The sequence below is a fragment of the Cololabis saira genome, chromosome 13 (assembly GCF_033807715.1).
Source record: "Cololabis saira isolate AMF1-May2022 chromosome 13, fColSai1.1, whole genome shotgun sequence".
NCBI classification, from domain to species: Eukaryota; Metazoa; Chordata; class Actinopteri; order Beloniformes; family Belonidae; genus Cololabis; species Cololabis saira.
In genome coordinates, this window is record NC_084599.1 from 28612423 (window position 1) to 28632859 (window position 20437).

The 20437-nt window shown below is 39.0% G+C and overlaps 1 protein-coding gene across 4 annotated transcripts in view; it reads right to left on the minus strand.

Annotated features, from left to right (window-relative positions):
• Positions 1-13208, minus strand: part of mast3b (microtubule associated serine/threonine kinase 3b) — a 42303-nt gene extending 29095 nt beyond the window's left edge. For 2 of the 4 annotated variants that reach the window (XM_061738530.1, XM_061738529.1), the window contains exons 1-2: positions 12901-13208; positions 10095-10184 (exon numbers count right to left, since the gene is read on the minus strand). In XM_061738530.1, the coding sequence (XP_061594514.1) occupies positions 10095-10184; positions 12901-12947 (137 nt within the window). In that variant the 5' untranslated portion in view covers positions 12948-13208. Of the gene's footprint in view, positions 1-5346; positions 5751-10094; positions 10185-12900 lie in introns of those variants that run through there. The other 2 variants (XM_061738532.1, XM_061738531.1) reach the window with 1 other exon arrangement.
• Between the last annotated feature and the right edge of the window lie 7229 nt (positions 13209-20437).

The following is a 20437-nucleotide window of genomic DNA, read 5'->3' on the forward strand; positions in this document are numbered from 1 at the left end:
AAGTTTTTTCTGTCTGAACCAATCAGATGAAGGGTGGGCACACTTTTTGGCGTCTAGCGTCGCCAAGGTAACGCTTTTGAAAGAGAAAAGTAATGCGTGGTGTCGGAGGATGGAGACGCACATTTTGATGTATAACACACCTGGGGGCACGTTACGGTTCGGGCCGTATTAACTGCCGAAGGAATGGCATAAATTGCGCCAAAATTACACAATTAATTCAAAATGGCCGACTTCCTGTTCGGTTTCGGGCATGAGGCCAAGAGACTTTTCTTTAAGTTGTGCCATGATACAGGTGTGTACCGATTTTCGTGCACGTACGTCAAACCGTATCGTGGGGCTTGAGGCACAAAGTTTTCAAGGGGGCGCTGTTGAGCCATTTTGCCACGCCCATGAATGCAAACCATTAAATATCAAATTTTTCGCCAGGCCTGGCTTGCATGCCAAATTTGGTGACTTTTTGGGCACGTTTAGGGGGGCAAAAAGGCCTTCCTTTTGTCAGAACAATAAGAAGAAGAAGAAAAAGAATAATTCCTGCAAATACAATAGGGCCTTCGCACTGCAAGTGCTCGGGCCCTAATAAATGTAGCAGTGTGCAGATTAAAAGGACACTTGACCTCTAAAGTAGTCAACAATTATCCTGTAATCTCTGACTGCTGTGGAATAGTGAATGACACAAAAACACATCTGTTTGGTGTATAAATGGAGTGGACTGGCTATACACCGAGAGTACTAAAGACCGGCTGGGATGTCCAGTTTTTCATGCCTGCCAATTCTCCTCTCCTTGAACGCAACTCTAGATGATTAACACCTTGCAGCTTTGCACCTCGGCCAGTTAAATTGCAGTTTACGTCCATATCTGTCCAGACTAGCAGAGTAGGAGGTGAATGCTATAAGGCTGACTTTGAAAGAAAACAAGGCTGAATCCATGAGTTTTAAACACAGGTGTTGGCAGGCCGTCCAGTCATCCTGATTCTTTCTCTTGTCGAGACAAAAAATGAGTTAGGTTTTTTTGGATTCAACTTTAAATACCACGGTGCAGTACACAAGGATTTTATTAAAGCAAATATACCATTGTGGCCAGACAAAGAAGCTCCAAATTCTACGCATGCAAGCATCGCACACGTTTTTTTTTACCCATGACATGACATTATTATTTTATATACAGTAAAATAAATAATGGTTATTCCATCACAAGCATTATCCCATTTGTTTGTTTTTGCTCAAGTCTTTACATGAAGCTAAAGGTTTGGACACAACTCCTTGGGCTTCCTTAACAATCACAGGTATTTAAATTAAAAAAAATCTAATATTTTTAGAAACTCACATTTTTAAGCTTCCAAAATAGTAACACCTACTAATGTTTGCATTGCTCGAATTAGTCTCCTCAACACTATCTTACACATATAAACTGCATCACACACACCCCCAATTTGACTCAGACCAGATCAATACCTTATCATGTAAGTGACGAGAGCTTGTTACAACCTACAACTAGATTTAGACATTTTTAGCCTTATTCAGAACCTTAAGAAGCATTTTAAAGCACGAATCAGACAATATAGAAACATTTTAAGTTCTTTACAATATACAGTATTTAAGACCTTGCATATGTTGATGATAATGCAGACGGTTCGACTGAAATCTGTTCCACGACAGCAGAACAAGGACATGCATGACAGCTGACAAGGCCGTCACTATGAGCGAGAAAGAAAACATCACAGAGTATTGATACCAAATCACTAACCAGTCAAATATTCACCAAAATAGTCGTCATCCAACTTTAGAGAGAACAGAAGAGGACTTCAGGTCTTCATAATCACTGACTAAGATGCTCCTTTCATTATCAAAGCAATGACTAACTCCTTTCTTGCATCAGGATGGCTCAGATCTTGTCAGGCATCGTTACTATGCTGACATTGCTCAGGTCTATCATTTTATCTTGTTTACACAATGAAGAAACTTGACTCTGAGTAGGTTTGCCCTTACAGATTATTACCGTCAACAAATCCAGCGACTCGCTTTTAAGTACAAGGAAATCCGGGATTGTGCCAAGTCGACCTAGATTTAATAAAAATAAATCTCTTCCAAGTCAAGAGAGCTGGCTGTCGGCGGAAACACACAAGATCCTCACCTAAATATTCTCACCTGGTCTGCCAATAGTGGATACACTGAAATGTTGTTTGTGATCATGTTTAACTCTGTATGTCTCTCTGGGATAAGATGAGAAGAAAGAACAACTTTAACTCTCTTCTTCCCCCATCATGGAACAAGCTGACAAATATCAGAGGTGGAGGAGGTTCCTTTCTACCTTCAGAAATCATTTGAACAGTAAAAACACTCCTAACCCAAATACCCCCACCCACGACAACTCCTAGCTGACATTTAACTCTTCAACTCTGTCGTCTCAACATATACATACCTTAATGTAGGCTAATCTTATTGCACTAAATCTTTAATGTTGTTCCTCAATTGTAATTGAAAATTGTAATATTTACCCTTGGTAAATTCTGCTAAATGACAAACTGTTGTGTTTCAGGTCCATGGTTGTAATAATGAAGTGCATGTCAAACAAAGCACAAAATAGCTGTATTCTGTCTTTCCAACTGTCAAAAACAGGATCTGATGCATACACATACTTGACACACATGAAGTAGAACATCAACTCCCAGAGAGGCCATTAGAAACTGAAACATTTCTGATAGGGCTGGGCGATTTTGGACAAAAATAAAATCCCGATTTTTTTCTCTGAAAACCCAATTTTCGATTTCGATTTTTTTGGTAAAACTACAAAAGACAATTGAATAAATTGTTTCAAATATTTTATCTTTATTTCTAAAGAAAAATAGCAAACAAATTTCCCTATTGGGAATGAAGTGCAATTGAAAGATACTGTAAATCCTCCTTGAGTTTAGTAAAGTGACAACATTTACAATTTTCTTGACCAAACAAAGATGACTAGACGAGCTCTGTCTGTAATGCAGCCGGCTGCAAAAAAGGAAAATCGATTTTCCGATTTTCCTTTTTTTAACATCGATTGTGATTAATAAATCCGATTTAGATTTAAAATCGATTAATCGCACAGCCCTAATTTCTGAAAATACTTTCCACAGAAACAACCCTTTTCAACAGCTACCAATAATACATGTTTTATGGTCTACTATGAGGCTTATGATCCTTAGTGTGAAGAAGTGCAATATATTTGTTTCTGTCCACTGAGATTTAACTCAACCAGGGAGATTATTTCTGCCTTCAGAGCAGCTCTGACTTGAGAAAGGTTACGTAACTGTAACTCTAAAGCTGCAGGCGAATGCAGGACACAACAGCATGACCATATCAAATGAAGAGGGTGAACTGATGAGAGCCAAAACACGAAGAACTTAAGGCTAAAGGGTGGGTGTGTGTGTGGGAAGGAGGTGTGTGTACCAACAGCAACAGCAGGACAATCTTAAACCACTTAAGTCCATAACTGCGGGTCTGTAAATTGTCTTTTTCTTGCATCAGGTTTAACAACCCAAAATAATGCTGAAATTTAAAGCGTAATGAGTCAATTATCTCCAGTGTTATTGTGATTTATTCAGACCTTTCCTGGCTATGTTGCTCAGATGGGGAATATCTGAGGATGCAAATGCAGGACAAAGCAAGGAACAAAATGCCAACTTGTAGGCTTCTGCTTCTTTTCATCGATGCAAAATGAATATATGCTCGACATGAACTCATTCTGAAACACTGTGTTGGGTGGATGATGGTGTTTGTGTCCAAGTTGCATCTCCTGGTATTTAAAAGTAACCAAGTCAGGTTTCTCATCATTGTATGAAGCTTTTTTTTTCTCCCTCCACTTTCATTGCTGGTACTTCTGAGTATTAAGAGAAAAAAAAGTCATCACTGCTCACTAAAAGTTAGCTTACTGACACCATACTAGGAGAGAAGTACTAGTATGCTTGTATTGAGAGATATATATATATATATATATATATATATATATAAAAAAGGTATATTATGAGGAGTGTAAGAATTCTTGGGTACCCTGGCAGAAATGTTTAAGCAGCCCAACTTGGAGAGAATTTGGCTGGAAGTTGAGAGTGAGATATTTTTAAACTCCTTTGGTGATAGCTAGATATGACAATAAGTGTTCCCCCCTTTGGTGGAGGGGTTATGGCATGATAGGGGACTTCTCTCACATTTTTTGGGATTGCCCTAAATTGCAAAAATTCTGGGAGACTGTGAAGCGACAAATAAGTGAGATTTTGAATTTAAATAGACCAATAGAACCACAGCAACTAACTTTGGGTACTGTACTGTTAACCGATGTAGGGAAAAATTGTGCGTTTATGCTCAGGGATCTTTTGTTGATTGCACAAAAAATAATTCACCCACACTGGACCAGTGGACCCAAAGACTTAAGGATGTAAACTGTTAAACACATAACGGCAAATATTCGACTCCAGGCGGACTTGTATCTTACAATCTGTGTGAAGTGATTGTGCACTTTATGTGTCTGTTCTTTGTCGTCTATTCTCTATTATCTATTTTTTATTACTATTTTATTGATCATTTTAGTATGTTAGTGATTTTATTGTTTCTACACCGTGTACTGTGTTTTTCTTTTGGTATTGTTTTATTTTCTTGTATGCTGTACAGCACTTTGGTCGACCTCGGTCGTTTTTAAATGTGCTTTATAAATAAAATTGACATTGACATTGACATTACAAAATGGACACCTGTTATAATGTATTTAGAGAAGTGAGAATATAGTCTCTGTGCAACTGGGATAGTTGGATTTTCTTTTTTATTATTTCTTTATTATTCTGAAATAAGTGGACGTATGAACAATACCCTTCCACCTCTTGGCAATTTGATTGTCTATTGGGTATTTTGGGTCATTTTGATACCAAGCTGAGTATTTGTACCTGTCATATTGTGTGAGACTCTGTCAAGGAACTGGTTCTAATAAATGTTCAAGGTATATTCTCTGATTGTTTACATGTTTTATGGAAAGCTGCACTTTCAGTTTGGCTTCATGCGACAAACATGCGCAGACTTGTTGTGAAATGTTGCATCCAGTTACAAACAAAAGGAGTATGAACACTGCATTTTGATGTTTTTGCCTTTGAGAACAGGAATCTTAGACAAAACTATGTTAGGATCTTTTCAACGCCAGTATTTTCTTTAGTTTAGATAATGGTATCCAGCAAGCTTAACAAAACCCGGAATAAGGCGCGTAGTCTGAACAAAGACCAAGCCGTGTGTACAATAAAAACAACGTGGCACACTTTTAAAAACAATTAACACCAGCGTGCAACAGTTTGAAACCAGATTTAACCTTCATTTCACAACTCTTGCCGGTACCTTTTTGAGCGCTTCAGCAAGGTTCCCGGAACAAAATGGGACTTGTTTTGGCTCGAAAGCCCAGACCACTGACTCGGATCCGACATGCTGGAGCTTCTCTTGCAACAATAACCCTCTTTCCAAACTTGCTGGTTATTTCAGAGAAGTATCTCTGGGGTGGATGTGCAGCCGGCTCTGGCTGCTGCTGCTGCTGCTGCTGCTTCCCCCGCCATCGCGTCCTCTCCTCGGCGCTGCTTTTGTATTCACGGCGGGTCTTTGTGCCTCGTGTAAAGAGACACCCAAACACCAACAGAAGTCCTTATATCCTGCCGTTTTCCGTCTGGCTACAGTCCCGTCTCCGGTACATCACCTCCATCACGACCGGTCAGGTGTGGGATACGGTTCCTGCAGCTGCTGCTTTTGTTTTTACACTCAGAGACTGGCGACAGGCTGCGTGTGTTCGCTTCAGAAAAGGCTGATTTATGGTTCCGCGTTACACCTACGCAGAGCCTACGCCGTAGGCTACGCCGTATGTCATTACCCGATGTGAGTCGCACATGCGCAGTCGCGTCCAACATCTTTTCAACAGTCCTTTTTCATCACCAAAACTTTTATAGGAAATCCAAATCCAGCTCTATGAATGTAAAATGATTGTAATGTAATGTTAAAAATGTGTTAGTTTATACCATTCCCAACTGATATATATATCATATCTAAACACACACACTATATATATATATATATATATATATATATATATATATATATATATATATATATATATATATATATATATATATATATATATATATATATATATATATATATTTATATATATATGAATCAGCTTTATTGGCCAGGTTCGAACATTGTCCAACAAGGAATTTGACTCCGGTAGTTTCGCTCTCTATGGTATTAAAGGTGAACAATAAACAAATGAACAATAGACAAATGTGGAATTTCTATGTACAAAAATTATAAACATTTTAAGGTGCAGCAGTTTGAGGTAGTGAGAATAAGTATGACCTATTTACAATTTCTACAGACAAGAATTATGCAAGAAATACAAGATAAAAAATTAAAATTGTACAAAACAAAAGTGAGAGGTGCAGCAGAGTGAGGCAGCATGAATATTTAAAAAAAAAAAAAAAAAAAATATATATATATATATATATATGTATATATATATATATATATATATATATATATATATATATATATATATATATATATATATATATATATATATATATATATATACTACTCACAATAAGTTAGGGATATTGTGAGAGACTATTTTTATTAAATATTAAATATTAAACTAATGAAAATGGTGTTTCTTCTCATTCATCATTAGTAATATCAAAGGGAACTTTTACTTATTTCATTAAAATTCAGACCAAATCGGAAAAGCAATCATGTAAATAATAATATCCCTAACTTATTTGCGCATGTGTGACTCAAATCGGGTAATGACGCCGTACCCTACGGAGAAGGCTCTGCGTCGATTTAACGCGGAACCATAAATCAGCCTTTCAGAAAGCCGGAGCCCGGTGCTGCATTCAAGTGAGGCTCGTAATCTTCCCTTAAAGAAGAGTCTCCTCAACGTATTGGTTTTAAAAAAGCATTTAAACATTTAGAAAAGTATTTCGTATAGGATGAAAACATCTCTTAGAAAAACAAGCCGCGTTACATAGTACAACCAGCGGTAAAATGTAACTGCCATCAGTCGTGATGTGATAAGAACCACCATCAGTGGCCTCCACCTTATGTGTTCACATGATAGCCACAATTTCCGACAGGTCATGGAAGATGCAGTTGGACTATACCATAAAGAGTTTGGTAACGGGAGGTTACAGCCAAACTTTTAAGAAATGGTACATTCCACTGCATAAACTTATTCTGGTTTCTCTATGTATTTAGATATTTTTCTATAATTTGAATAAATATCATCCCCGTTTCAAAGAAGAAGAAGTGCAGTTGTATCTACCCACCGGAATAAATTACAAATGTGTTGCCATTGTAGTTATGGGGCACACATGCAGCTACTCGTGTAGCCTACTATAAGTTTAAGTCTTTGATATAGTCCTGTTATGAGAATTGTCATCTTTTTATGCTCTGTTGAATTATTTTAAATCTAAGTAACTTTTATCATAGGTTTCCAAAGAGCATCAGAAATCCGTATAGATTTATTTCAGCTCCATATGATGGTCATCAGCCTAAATTCATTTGTGAATGTATGTTAGTCTATTTTCACAAGATGATAAATACAAGTGTCACAACTGAGCTTTGGCATATAAATTTAACCTAACATTTGTAGTTTTTGGATCATAAAATGAAAATGTGTTTTTAAAACAAGGATGATTTGTTTTCAAAAAATGTCTTCTTTCAGACTAGCAAGAGGGGAAGTGTTTTTCTTTTTTGTTTCGTTGTTTTGTTTTGTTTATTATTGGATTACTGTTGTAAATCTTCAAAAGTAGCTGTTTTGATATTACGAATTAACTGGACTCATTGCATTCATGAAATAAATTCTCATCTAAATATTAGTGTCACTGAAAAATATATTATAAAATATATACAATTTTATGATTGGAGCATCCAAGCCAACCCAGAAACCAAAAATAAGAGTAGGAATTACAAACTAACAACTTTCAAGCTTTATTCTCATTACATTTTGAGGGTTTCTTTAAATGGGTTTGTCAATAAGCACAATTTATAGACTAATAAATCTCATTGAAACAAACACATGGTAACATTATTTTATTTCTGGCTTATTTATTAAGTAATAAATGGAGATATCCAAAACTCTCTTGTACAAACCTTTGACTTTTTTATGACAAGGAAATATGGGGAAAAAATAAACATGGCTTCTTCAAGTGTTCAGATTCCTGTTCTGGAAATGCAAATTAGTGTTTAATTAGGAAAATATTCATCATTGCATACTTTAAAGTACATTTTTTGGAAAATCTGTAAAACAAAGAAAAGAATGGGGAAAGTTTTATTGTGATATTAATTGATAAAAAAATATTATCTTATTAACCTTAAGTTGCTCTCCTTCAGCTCTTTACAGGATTGAATTCCAGTTTCCTCTATTAAATATTAATCTTGTACCAGGTACCAGGCAGGTGATTGTCATATCTTTTGTAAGCATGCTTAAGCATCAGTACTGACAAGCCCAACTGCTGCATGCTCAGTGTATGAGAATCATTGGGTGATGTGAGGAAGCAATTTACTTGCATCCAAATATAGAAACTGATGCAAGAGAATGAACATGTTTCTGGGTGGTGAGACAACATTGGGGGTGGGGGGGTTTCTAATGCAAACGGTGTGAGGAACGAACCCAAGCTTCCTTTCTGTGACAGAGCTGTGTGAAAGGGAATGCATCTTGAACTTCTATTACTTATTTGGATTCCTGGACAAATTTCCTCTTTTTCTTCTTCAACAGAGCAAATTAGATTCCAGTCCAGTGCAGTGTGTGCTGTAACAGCCTAGCGCTGCTCACACATCCAGAAACATGCTGGATGCGGTTGCCTGTGTTTGCAGTGTTGCCTTCCTCCACAGCACCCAGCACCGTTGCCAAGCAACCCACACAGGGACAACTGATAGGTCTAAAAAGAAGCACCTCAAAATATTAAAACAAAAGAGAAAAAACACAAAACAAAACTCCGATTCATGGCACAGCTCATTTCACTAAAATGTATACTGCATTCACCTAAAGTATGAATGCTTCTCACTAAGGTAGTGCGTTTACTGATCCTGTTCAATCTGGGAGTCAGAATTTGGCTTTCTCATTATAAAGACTTTAAATTAACTTTTTGCTCTCTTCGATGTCAAAGCGATCCTGCCTGATTTATTTTGTAAAAGTATGCGTACATGAGTCACCCCACCTTGGTTTCTAACAGACACGAGTCCCTGATGTCACCATGAATTAAAGCATGTACAGTATAAACAATGTCCTCAGTTAATTATCAGTAGGTCAGTATAACAGCGTTTTTTAAGCTTCCATAGTAACCCACTATATTTTCCAGCACACAGAGTGTGACGCACAAGTTTAGATAAATAATCAAAAGTTATTCATAACCTAAAGCATAGCAACTTCTAAACTGACCTTATGGTGAAATTGTTCTCTGGTTAAGAATTAATCGTGAAAAGCAACTTCTTAGGGATTTTTCATTTGCAGGAGTGTTACATATTATTTAGCATTGTTTATTTATTTGGTTAGTTATTCTACGTTGTCAATGCTCTTCCTGACACAATTCTCACCATTTATCTGGGCTTGGGGACAACACTAAGAATAGCATGGGGTGATATGGACAATCTGGTGTTCAGTGTCCGGCCCAGGAATACTTTGGGACATGACGGGGTTTGAGATTGACCTGACGACCTTCTAGTTGAATGGCAACCAACTGTGTCATGACTGTTAAATCAAATATAACCAAATGATTAAAGGTGCAACATTGTGAAGCAGGTAGTGTCTTAAAATTTCTATTCTCCCTTTTTTCTGCCACACCAAAGGAGTGCGTTATCTATTTTAACTTCTAACCACTCTGCTCCACTGACTCTCTTTCAAGGCAAACTTATTTTAACACTTGTTAAAATAAGTTTTATCAACTGAACATTTATGGAGGTTTTTCTCAAGCAAACTGAAATACCCCTTCATTTTCAGAGGAGCAAGTCCTCACAAAATCTGATTACAATAGTAGTAGGTGTCACGTTTTGGAACAGGGAAGTGGTCCTGAAAAGAGTTTACGTGTGACGGGCTGTCTTACCTCCAGGGATGAAGGGTTTGTAAAGGACTGATGGGACTGCAGGGGCTGCATGGACTCAGAAGGGTAGGACTCTGGCATGTGGGTGATAAACTGCAAGGCAAGACATGATTGGATGGGTTAGTAGCTGACTCAGCGCCGTGCCCCATCAACGCCTGCCATGTGTCAGCGTCAGATTTTTGTCCTGGGGTTGGAAGTGGGTGCCCGTCACTTGATGTCTGTCTGCATTGTTTCTTGGATGCTTCACTTGATGCATTTGTAACTAGTCAGCGTTTCATCTCATGTGAGCCATTACATGACCTAAAAGTAAGCAACTGCATGTCAACACAGCAGAAAGGACATTTCAAGACGCAGCAAAGGGAAGCTTAACATCTGCTGAAACTTTACTTGGGAGTGTCTGATACCTGGCAATTTAATGCATGACTTGCATGACAGGCTCAACTTATGGATCAAATCTAGCAAGTTCCTAAGATCTTCACAAGCAAAATACACACGATCAATTATCCACAACTTTCCTCCTTAATACAACGGTTTTGAATTACAATAAGCATGGTCAGCCAGCTCAGCCCCCCTGAAGTCGAGATTGCACTGATGCTGACCCAGCACAGAGACTTTTTTTCTATTGATTTCCCTGCTCAGATGTAAGCTGTGCCTTCTGGGCTCCACAAAGCTGCTATTGTCTCAATGCTGCAGACGCTCCTCGGTGCTAAACACAGCACTGGCTACCACAGCACTAATGAACGTGTTGTCATAGTAATGCAGGAAGGATGGCAGGAAAAACAACTCCTTCCACAAAGACTCCTCGTTCCATACTGTTCACTCATAATTATACAACACATGGCCCTCATTATGTCCATTTTGATACATCTTCTCCTTCCCTGAAAGAAAGTCCACAATGATGTTTGAGTTATTACTATGCTGCATTTCCTTTACTGTATCTCCTTATACACGCTCCAGCCCAAAGTGTACATTGAGGGGAAAATCTCAGACTGACTCTGGTAACATTCACCCTGAATTTTCTTGGATGTTCAGGGAGATGCAGAGGCAGCAACAACTGCAAGACTAGAACACAAAAGTACCACTAACAACAATTTCAAAATGTTCTTAGCTTATTTGGATATTTTGATCATGAATTTGGAGCACAAATGAGTACAAGTGTGAATAAAAAATGTTTCATGAGACACTATGTGTGTGCTACAATAGTACAGTTTTTAGTCAGCGCATATGTGCCTCCATCCAGTCATCAGAAAATCACAAACCCCTCCCAGCTCCCATGAAGAAACCTCCTCTGCATCTCTGTTCTGCACGGGAACTGACACTAAGGAGCGCCTTAAATGAAAACGACACAAAAGCAGCGCGTGCTCAGCTGAAATGGTCCACGCAGCAGGCAGATGGATGGATCAGAGGATGAGGCCGTATGCAGGGAACTCCTACGCCTTATGGATCAGCATTCAGTGGGCTTTCCGTACACCCCCCACCACCACCACACACCCATCCCCTATATAAATATATGTGTTCATGGGGAGGAAGAGTGGGCAAACATACAAGTGGAGTCGTGTCCTTTGCTGGAGACAGAAATCTCAGGTTAGCAATGATAAGGAAATAACAGATCTGTTCTTAAGTCCAACAGATATCTGTCTGCCATGGGTTTGTGAAGGAGAGCATGTGGTTACTGGAGGAGTCATGAAGTAAGGAGAAAACCGAGGATACACCAGAGCTGAAAACCACAACAACAAAAAAATCATGAAGACAAAAAACACACTGAGGCATGAGCTGCACCTCTGATACTCCTGATTACGATAAAGAAAATTAATGACTGACAAAATAATCTTGCTTTTTATTATAAACTGATTTTTTTCCATTAAAACTTTAGACAAAATAACTTGCTTTCCACATCTTCACCAGTTGTGTAAACACTGCTCTGTAGTTCAAGGTTGGAAGCATGTTTCCACGTTAGTTTAAAGATTAACTGACAGACCCTAAGGGTCAGTTTAAAGCCTAGAGAAAGCATTTCATTGAAACCCTTTTTTACAGGTTTGTTCTTTTAAAATGTTCATGATGAGAAACAAGTAATCAATCTATTGAACGTTGAGTTTTCAAAAAAACAAACTGAAATGACTGATATATTGAGGCAATGAAAAAACAAAACACAGGGTCTGTTTTCATTTTCCTCATGTCCATAACTTCGGTATTTCACATTGTGCAGCTTTGAATATTCATTTTTGAAATAAGTCTATTGAAAGTTAAGACGCATCCAATACCATTTCACTCAACTTAAAAAAAATCATAATAACAACAACAGACAGAGTACCTTTTCAATGGAGTAGCTGTACGACAGAGTATGAGGGCCAAACTAAGACCAAAAAAATGGGAAATTACGAGAAAAAAAGTCATAAAACAATGAGAATAAAGTCGTAAAATTAGAATAAAGTCATAATATTGCGAGAATAAAGTCGTATTAGAATAAAGTCGTAATATTATGAGAATAAAGTCGTAATATTATGAGAATATAATTTATGAGAACTCTAACAGGAAGAGCAGTCTTCTCCCTGTGTTAAAATGATGAATATTGAGCATCTTGTGAAGTTATATTTATATATTTATAATATATTATATTACGACTTTATTCTCGTAATATTACGACTTTATTTTCAAAATATTACGACTTTATTCTCGTAATTTTACGACTTTATTCTCATATTATTATGACTTTATTCTCTTAATTTCCATTTTTTTGTCTTAGTTTGGCCCTAATACTCCGTCGCAGTATCAGAGGTCGAAATTAAAAAAAAAAAAAAGCCAAACTTACTCCAGAGTCAGAGAGGGTATCTTCAGTTTATCTCTTCTGGACTTCATTGTGGTGGAGCAGCAAGCCGGAGGTTTAAGTTACAGCCGCGCAGCAGCGCTCGCTCTCCCAGTCGGCTCCCGGTCACTCATCGCTGCTGTGGAAGGACTAAAAATATAACGGAGTGTCGTTTACCAGCGGCCTCAGCGGATTCCCTCCAATTCTTAAGTATTTCCCGAGTGACTGGAAAGAAAAACGAAACCACAGGGTTGTTGTTGTTGTTGTGACGTTGAAAACCAGGTGAGCGCGCCTTGGTATGGGCAGTTTTGCGCTTTTTTGTCCGTCCGTCGGTAAGGTGCGCTGGAGAGAGAATGGCACAGCCGAGCGAGAGACGGGTCATCGCCAACCTCCATGTGACTGATGGAAAGTGAGGGAGAAGGGAGGGAGAAGGGAGAAGGGAGGGAGAAGGGAGGGGGGACTACACTGGCGGGGGGTGCCAAATCAATTTCGGTGGTGCAGACAGTCAGCAGAGGCGAGGTTGAGTGAGGACGGAAGAGAAGGTGGCACTGCGCCCTAGATGTACAAGCTTATAGTTTTACCCCCCCTGAAATAAAGGTGAATACTTTGAGATATGGTCAGATCTCTTCACAATAACAACTGTACTCTGTACTCTTCACATTTGTATTTTGATCCGCGTAAAATCAAAAACGCTGGCTGCCAAGGATCTGGGGAATACCTTCCTAAAAACCTTGTGTGCGCGCATGCAGACGCGTGTTTGGCGACTCTGGAAGCCTGATGTGAGATGATTGGGGTCGGAAGCAATGAATTGCAAGAGTAATTTCATATATTCATACATACATATATATATATATATATATATATATATATATATATATATATATATATATATATATATATATATATATATATATATATATATAATCATATCAATCAATCAATCTTTTTATTTAGACTCAGGTCCATTAAAAAAGACAAACAAACATACAACAATATTTAAAAAAGACAGTCATACCAGTGTTTCCACATAGCAGACTGGTATCTTACAGCAGTGAGGACTGGGTTTGTTAACATCATAATAATGGCATTACAAGAGCTATTAAGTCGACATATGAATTTGAACATCAATCGCCTCAAAAGTGCATGAAAAGTGATAACATGTACTGTACAAAAGAGTTCACTTGCACTAGACCATCTGGGTTTCCCAAGCAAAATACGCAGACAATCGTTGTACGCAACCTGTAATTTATGGTTGCTGGCCTTCTTAAATTTAATCCATAAGGGTGCAGTATAGAAAGGGGTACAGTAAGCCCTAAAAAGACCCACTTTCACCCTCTCTGAACACCAGGAAAATCTTCTGGTCAACAAATTAGCCTGCATATATAAAATACGGCGCTGTCTACTCATATCTTCATCATCTGTCATGTCATCAGTGATGATGTGTCCCAGGTATTTAATTATACATATACATATACATACATACATATATACATATATACATATATACATACATATACATACATACATATATACATATATACATACATATATGTATATATATATATATATATATATATATATATATATATATATATATATATATATATATATATGTATGTATGTATGTATGTATGTATGTATGTATGTATGTATGTATGTATGTATGTATGTATGTATGTATGTATGTATGTATGTATGTATGTATGTATGTATGTATGTATGTATGTATGTATGTATGTATGTATGTATGTATGTATGTATGTATGTATGTATGTAAGCAAAGTGCGCATGCTGCAGAAATGTATCACATTTTTGAGCGCGTGTGTATGTAGAACCTGTGCGCACGTGGTCTGAGGGTTTTAACACGTTTTTTGAGCATGCTTGAAAGTACATCTCTCAAGCGTGCGTGGGAGTGTTTTTTTTCTTTTTTCTTTGTATTGACTGTGTGTGTCTGTGCATGCTCAAAAGTTGGTGGATGTGGTGCAGGAGAGTGTGTGAGGGAGCTGTCGGCGTGTCAGGACGGTAAAGAAAATAATTGTCACTGCTTGTACCTCAGCTTGGCTTCACTGGAATGCACCTGTGTCTTCCTGGTTGCTAGGGAGCTGGTTTTGACTGGTTGCTAGGAAATGAGCTTGACAAGTACAGCAACAGTGACCAGTCTCCCTCCACGCTCACACATATCATATCCCTGACCTCTGGGGGCCTGACATCCATCCCCTTAAGACCCTCTGTCCTTATAATTCATAATTAAGACAAGCAAGTCTCCATGGAAAAAAACAACAACCCCCCCCCCCCCAAAAAAAAACAAGGTCACAAGTCCCTCATTATAACAGTATGAGTACACACACACACACACACACACACACACACACACACACACACACACACACACACACACACACACCGCAGGCATGTGTAAGGGACTAAGAAAACATGTTCTGAATAAAAATGTTTTAAGATAAAATGGACACAACAGATGGAATGAATGTTTTAATATAAAACAGACTGAAATGTTGTAATTTAATGTGTTTTAACATAAAACAGTCACCCCCTGTATTTTTAAGTTACCTTATTGAAAGCTGAACTAACTAAACAGACTTACATACAGCGGGAATTACCCCTCCAGGTCAGTAGATGGTGCTCTAGCGCTTCTGTGTGTCAGACTGAGAGATATTTTCTTCAGAGAAGGCTGCTGTGAGTGCGTCATCCACAGAGCAAGAACAGCAGGTGTTACGTGATGATGACCACTACCTCCACGGCGAGTGCTGATCGTCCAGATCCAAAAAAGACTTTCTGATTTGAGTCTCACCCAGTTACAGGCTGTTGCCAGTTCGATTGATGACAGCACACAGACTGAAAATGTTGAAGATCTAAGTGAACCAGAACTTTATGACCTGATAGTTGAGTACATTCGAAGCGACAAGTTGAGATCGCTGGAAGATCAAGGCTTGAGTCAACTCCTCCATTTGGAAGACCTGCGCACTGACCTGCTACGCAACCCAGACGCTGGTGGCACAGCAGGAGATAACACAGCGCCTCGTTGGATAGAGAAGTCACCAACCGCTGATTTGGACAGACAACCAACAGCAACCACCCCAGCTAAAGACATTGTTATCCACCCACACACTGCCTATAGTGACCTCTTCACCAAGCCTTTCATGGAGGACAGAGACACTCACGCACCAGCCAACGACCTCACCACATCGATGCCGGCCAAATCCAGCCTCACGGCCACAGGTGGTGCACCTTCGGGTAGGAGGAGTTCTTCCTCCACTGATCAAGTGATAAAATTGACTGATGTAGCTGCTTTGTTGCCACGTAGAGAGTTTAAGTTGCATGGAGGTCAAATCTCTGATGTTGCTAATAAACTTTAGAGATGATGGTGCCTCTAGCGTCAGTTCAGGTCCAGCTCTAAAAGAAAAATAAAATAAAAAGCATGTGACCAACACAACAGGTCATGTTATTGTTCCATTATTCTCAAGTGTTCTCTAATGACAGTCCATGGGGCAAATTGGCCATTTTCATTGTTTTTAAGGATTGAGGTTGCCTTTTCCCATTGACAATATATCCAAAAAGTCCTTCAGCCAATTGTATTCATTATAGCAGTTTGGCTTGCGAATCTTCCAATTCAGTAGTATTGTCCTCTTCACAGACAGAAAGGCTAGAGCAATGATACATTGCATAATTTTTACATGTATATTTTACACTGCACTCCCCAATAAACATACAACAGGACATTGAGGAATATGAATATTCAAAATAGCTTTTAAAATGTCAGTTACTTCAGAACAGAATTGTTCGACCACTGGGCAGAACCATAGTAAATGCATAAAGCTGGTGGCCTGGTTGGTGTCCAGCAGTTCCTATCTCTGGAGGAAGCTGTGTCCTCGTCCGTACACATGAATGGTGGACAGTCCCTGAAGACTGCTGGTGATGTGAGAGGTAAATGGTGATTGGCTGATGTTCTCCAGATGCTTCAACTCACGAATGAGAACCCTGGACACACGGTTGACAATCCAGAGGACAGCCCCGATGGATAAGACTGAGAGCAGGAACCAGGGGAAGGTGATGCCTACCATTGCCAGGCAAAACATAACCAGGGTCAGGTTCTGCATCAGCATTTCAGCTTGCATGGTCTGATCCGACGGAACAGCTTGTCATGGAGCGTGGAGGCAGCCTTCACTGTGCACTTCACAAACACCAGGCCTCTTGCTTTCCACCTTTGGCACACACCGTGCCAACACCCGTAGGACTGCTGGGCTTTTTCGTACCTTTCCTTTGGGTGCCCAGGGTGGCGTAGTCACGCTCTTTACTGACTAGCTGGTCATGGGTGCCGTGTTCTGCAATCTGGCCATCCTTCATCAGAATAACATCATCACACTCGTAGAGCGCACGAGCCAGGCTCACTCGCTGGCGCTGCCCTCCGGTAAGGTCTGCGCCCCGCTCCCCAATCTCTTGTCATGTTTCCATATGGAAGTTCTGCAAGATCTGGGAGAAAACAGCATGCTTCCAGCTGTATTCCACTATATTTGTCTGAGTCAAACTGGTTTCCAAAAAGGATGTTCTCCTTCAAAGAGTCATTGAGGCTTGTTGGGCCTCATAAGCGAAGCCGCCACTGGCAGCAACTTTACCTTCTAAAAGGGTCATCGTCCAAGAAGAGCGGAGAGAAGAGAGCTTTTTCCACTCCCGACACTTCCACAGATACCAACCCGAGCACCCCTCTCGATACGTAGGTCAATGCGGTGCGGGGTTTTGTGCAGAGGGGGTTTTACACTCTGAGTGGAGGAGATGGTGCTTTGTGGGCTCTCCTGCTCCATGTTTGTGAGGAGACTTTGTCCGTTGGGGCCTTCTTTGTTTCCTTTACCGTCCTCTGTGGAAATGCACAGGCTGAGCTTCTCATGCAATAGAGGTTTTGTCTCTCCATCATGACATGACACATTACTTGATGGTTTTCATGATGTATGTCTATGCTGCAGAAAACCACTTTGTTGCCCTTTGAGTAATCAGAGACACATTTTTGTCCAATTGATGAATAAAAGTCACAATCTGTCAGTTTTCTTATTGCTGCCTAACAAAGTCCTGAGGGAAATTCAGTGAAGCTAAATGCTTCACTGTCTTCACAGACTGGTGGGTAACCATGTAAGATGGTGGTGTTTTGTCTGAAGACTACTGTAGTAAAGCTAAGGCTGAGAACTTCAGCTAAAACAATGCAGCACGAGACAACTGATCCAGGATATGTTATTTGATTATAAAGAAGCTAACTGTCAACATGCTGATAACAAATGTCCTTATACATTGTTGGAATACAAAAGTACGACCTCTTTCATCTCAGTTTTTTCATAAAAATATGTATTTTAGTATACCATCAAATAAAACTACTTCATCAGATAAATGTTGTGCCTGGTTTTTGACTTCATCAGCCAACTTGTATTTTGCCAAGCAGTAACCTACAGAGCTGCTTGGTGTTTAGAAAGGTTGGAATGTACCATCGTGGGCTCAGTTTGAACCAAAATAGCAGTCCACTTGTTGATCCTTAAGAGCTTTGTGTGTTTGTGTGTATGTATATGTTTGTGCACACTGGTCAAACTTGTTACGATGGTTTGGGAATCCCATTCCTGCATTGCTTGGTATGTTAAAGCAGGGCTTAATAAAAGAGTCGGTTTCTCAGTTACCATGGCAATAAGGGCTTTCCTGCTCTTCCTTTCCCATCAGCCCATGTGCTTCCTCCCACCTCTGCTGTGTGAGATGAAGCTTAGCAAAATGCTTTAACAAGCGTCCCTCTGCAAATGCCAGCCAAGTCAGATTCTGCACATTACATCATCCTTTGTTTTGTCTGCTCTGCTGAACCATCCTTATTTTACGCTATTGTTTAAACTGCAGTGAACGTGTGAAATTAATGCAATGTGTAACCTACCAGTGTAAAATACACATTTCTGTCCAAATTGTGTGGACTACAATGTTTATGGATAACTAGGTCTGTGGAAACATATTATAGTTTTTTAGTAATCTTTGGATGAATTCTATTTTTTTCAAATAAGTGTAGAGAACTGCAGTAATCCTGGATAACCGTTGAATCACCCACAGATATTGTAGGCTTCAACAAGAATAGAAAGGAGTCATGTGTAATAAAACCTGGAAAACGTGATGTGAGACATGTTTTTTTTTTCTATAGTTAAATACCACTGACACATGAAATGACTAATACAAGGGAGAGTTGGTTAACACTATCGCAGAGTTCATGATAGCAAAACAATAATAGCAGCCTAAGCGCACATTTTCAGTTAAATCTAAATGCCAAAACCCCTCACAAGGCAGTCAAATGTTCAATTTCCCATCGCTTATGCCGTTGTTTAAACAGGTGGGATGTCCTCACATTCAGATGCATTGGTCAATGGGTAAAGGTCTCAGTTTTGTTGGGCAAATAAAGTTCAGCATTAAGCTGAGCAGTCAAAGTAGTTGAGGGCATCCTTTAAATCTCTACTGACTGTATCACAGTGTCGCTGAAATACTTTCTATTTTGAGCAAATAAAGCACAAAAACACTGTACCTTCCTGAATAAAACAAAACCGTGCAAGAAGTAAAATGTACTGTTGAGTCCACAAGATGGCGTAAATACATAATAGTGAGGCTGGAGCAACAACATAAACTATGAATCTCTTTCTGATCAGTCATATATACCTTAACATAGGAGACAAAAATGGTATCTTTGTCTTTAGATGATACATGTTTTCCTCTAATTAAGAGCTGGAGGAATCAAAAGCTAGTATGGATGCTTTTCTTGAATGATCATAAATGAGAGCTCAGGCCTGTCTCATAATGTCACCTGTGTAGATAAAATGTCTCTGACCGCAGGCTTATGATATCCACGGGTTACAATAAATCCTGATAGTACAGCTTTGGGTCATGAATGAAAAAACTCAAAAAGGAGAAAAACAGGAAAAAGCGAAGTGGATGGTGACTTTTTATTCGTGTCTTTTTTAAAGCTTTGCATTCATCCAAACCATAGTAAAAAAAGAAACAATTGTAACTAATTGACCCTATTTATTTGTTGATTTAATAAAACATCTACAGCATAATCAAAAGAAAGGTCCAAAACCAAACAGGCAAAGCAATAAAACAGACAAGATGCTGTTGCCTGCAAGCATTTCAGATGGATTTAATTTGTAATTACATCAGTTCTTCTGTCTCTGCAACAGCGAAAAACACACTGTCAGCCTGTTGACTTAAATCACATTAATTCAGTTCGATTCAATTTTATTTACATATGTCTATTACAATTGTCTCTAGATGCTTTCCAGAAAGCCAGAACATGACCCCCGAGCAATTATTACATAAACAGTGGCAGGTAAAAACTCCTCTAGCGGGAAAAAATCCTTAAGCCACACAGTGGAAAGAAAAAACTCCCATTTAGGAGGAAAGAAACCTCAATAAGGATCTTGATCATAAGGGGGGATCCTCCTGCTGAAGGCCAACTTTTGCCCTATAGCATCTTTAATGTGAAAAACCAGCACTGGTACCCAGGCAGTAAGGAAGAACTGCAGGA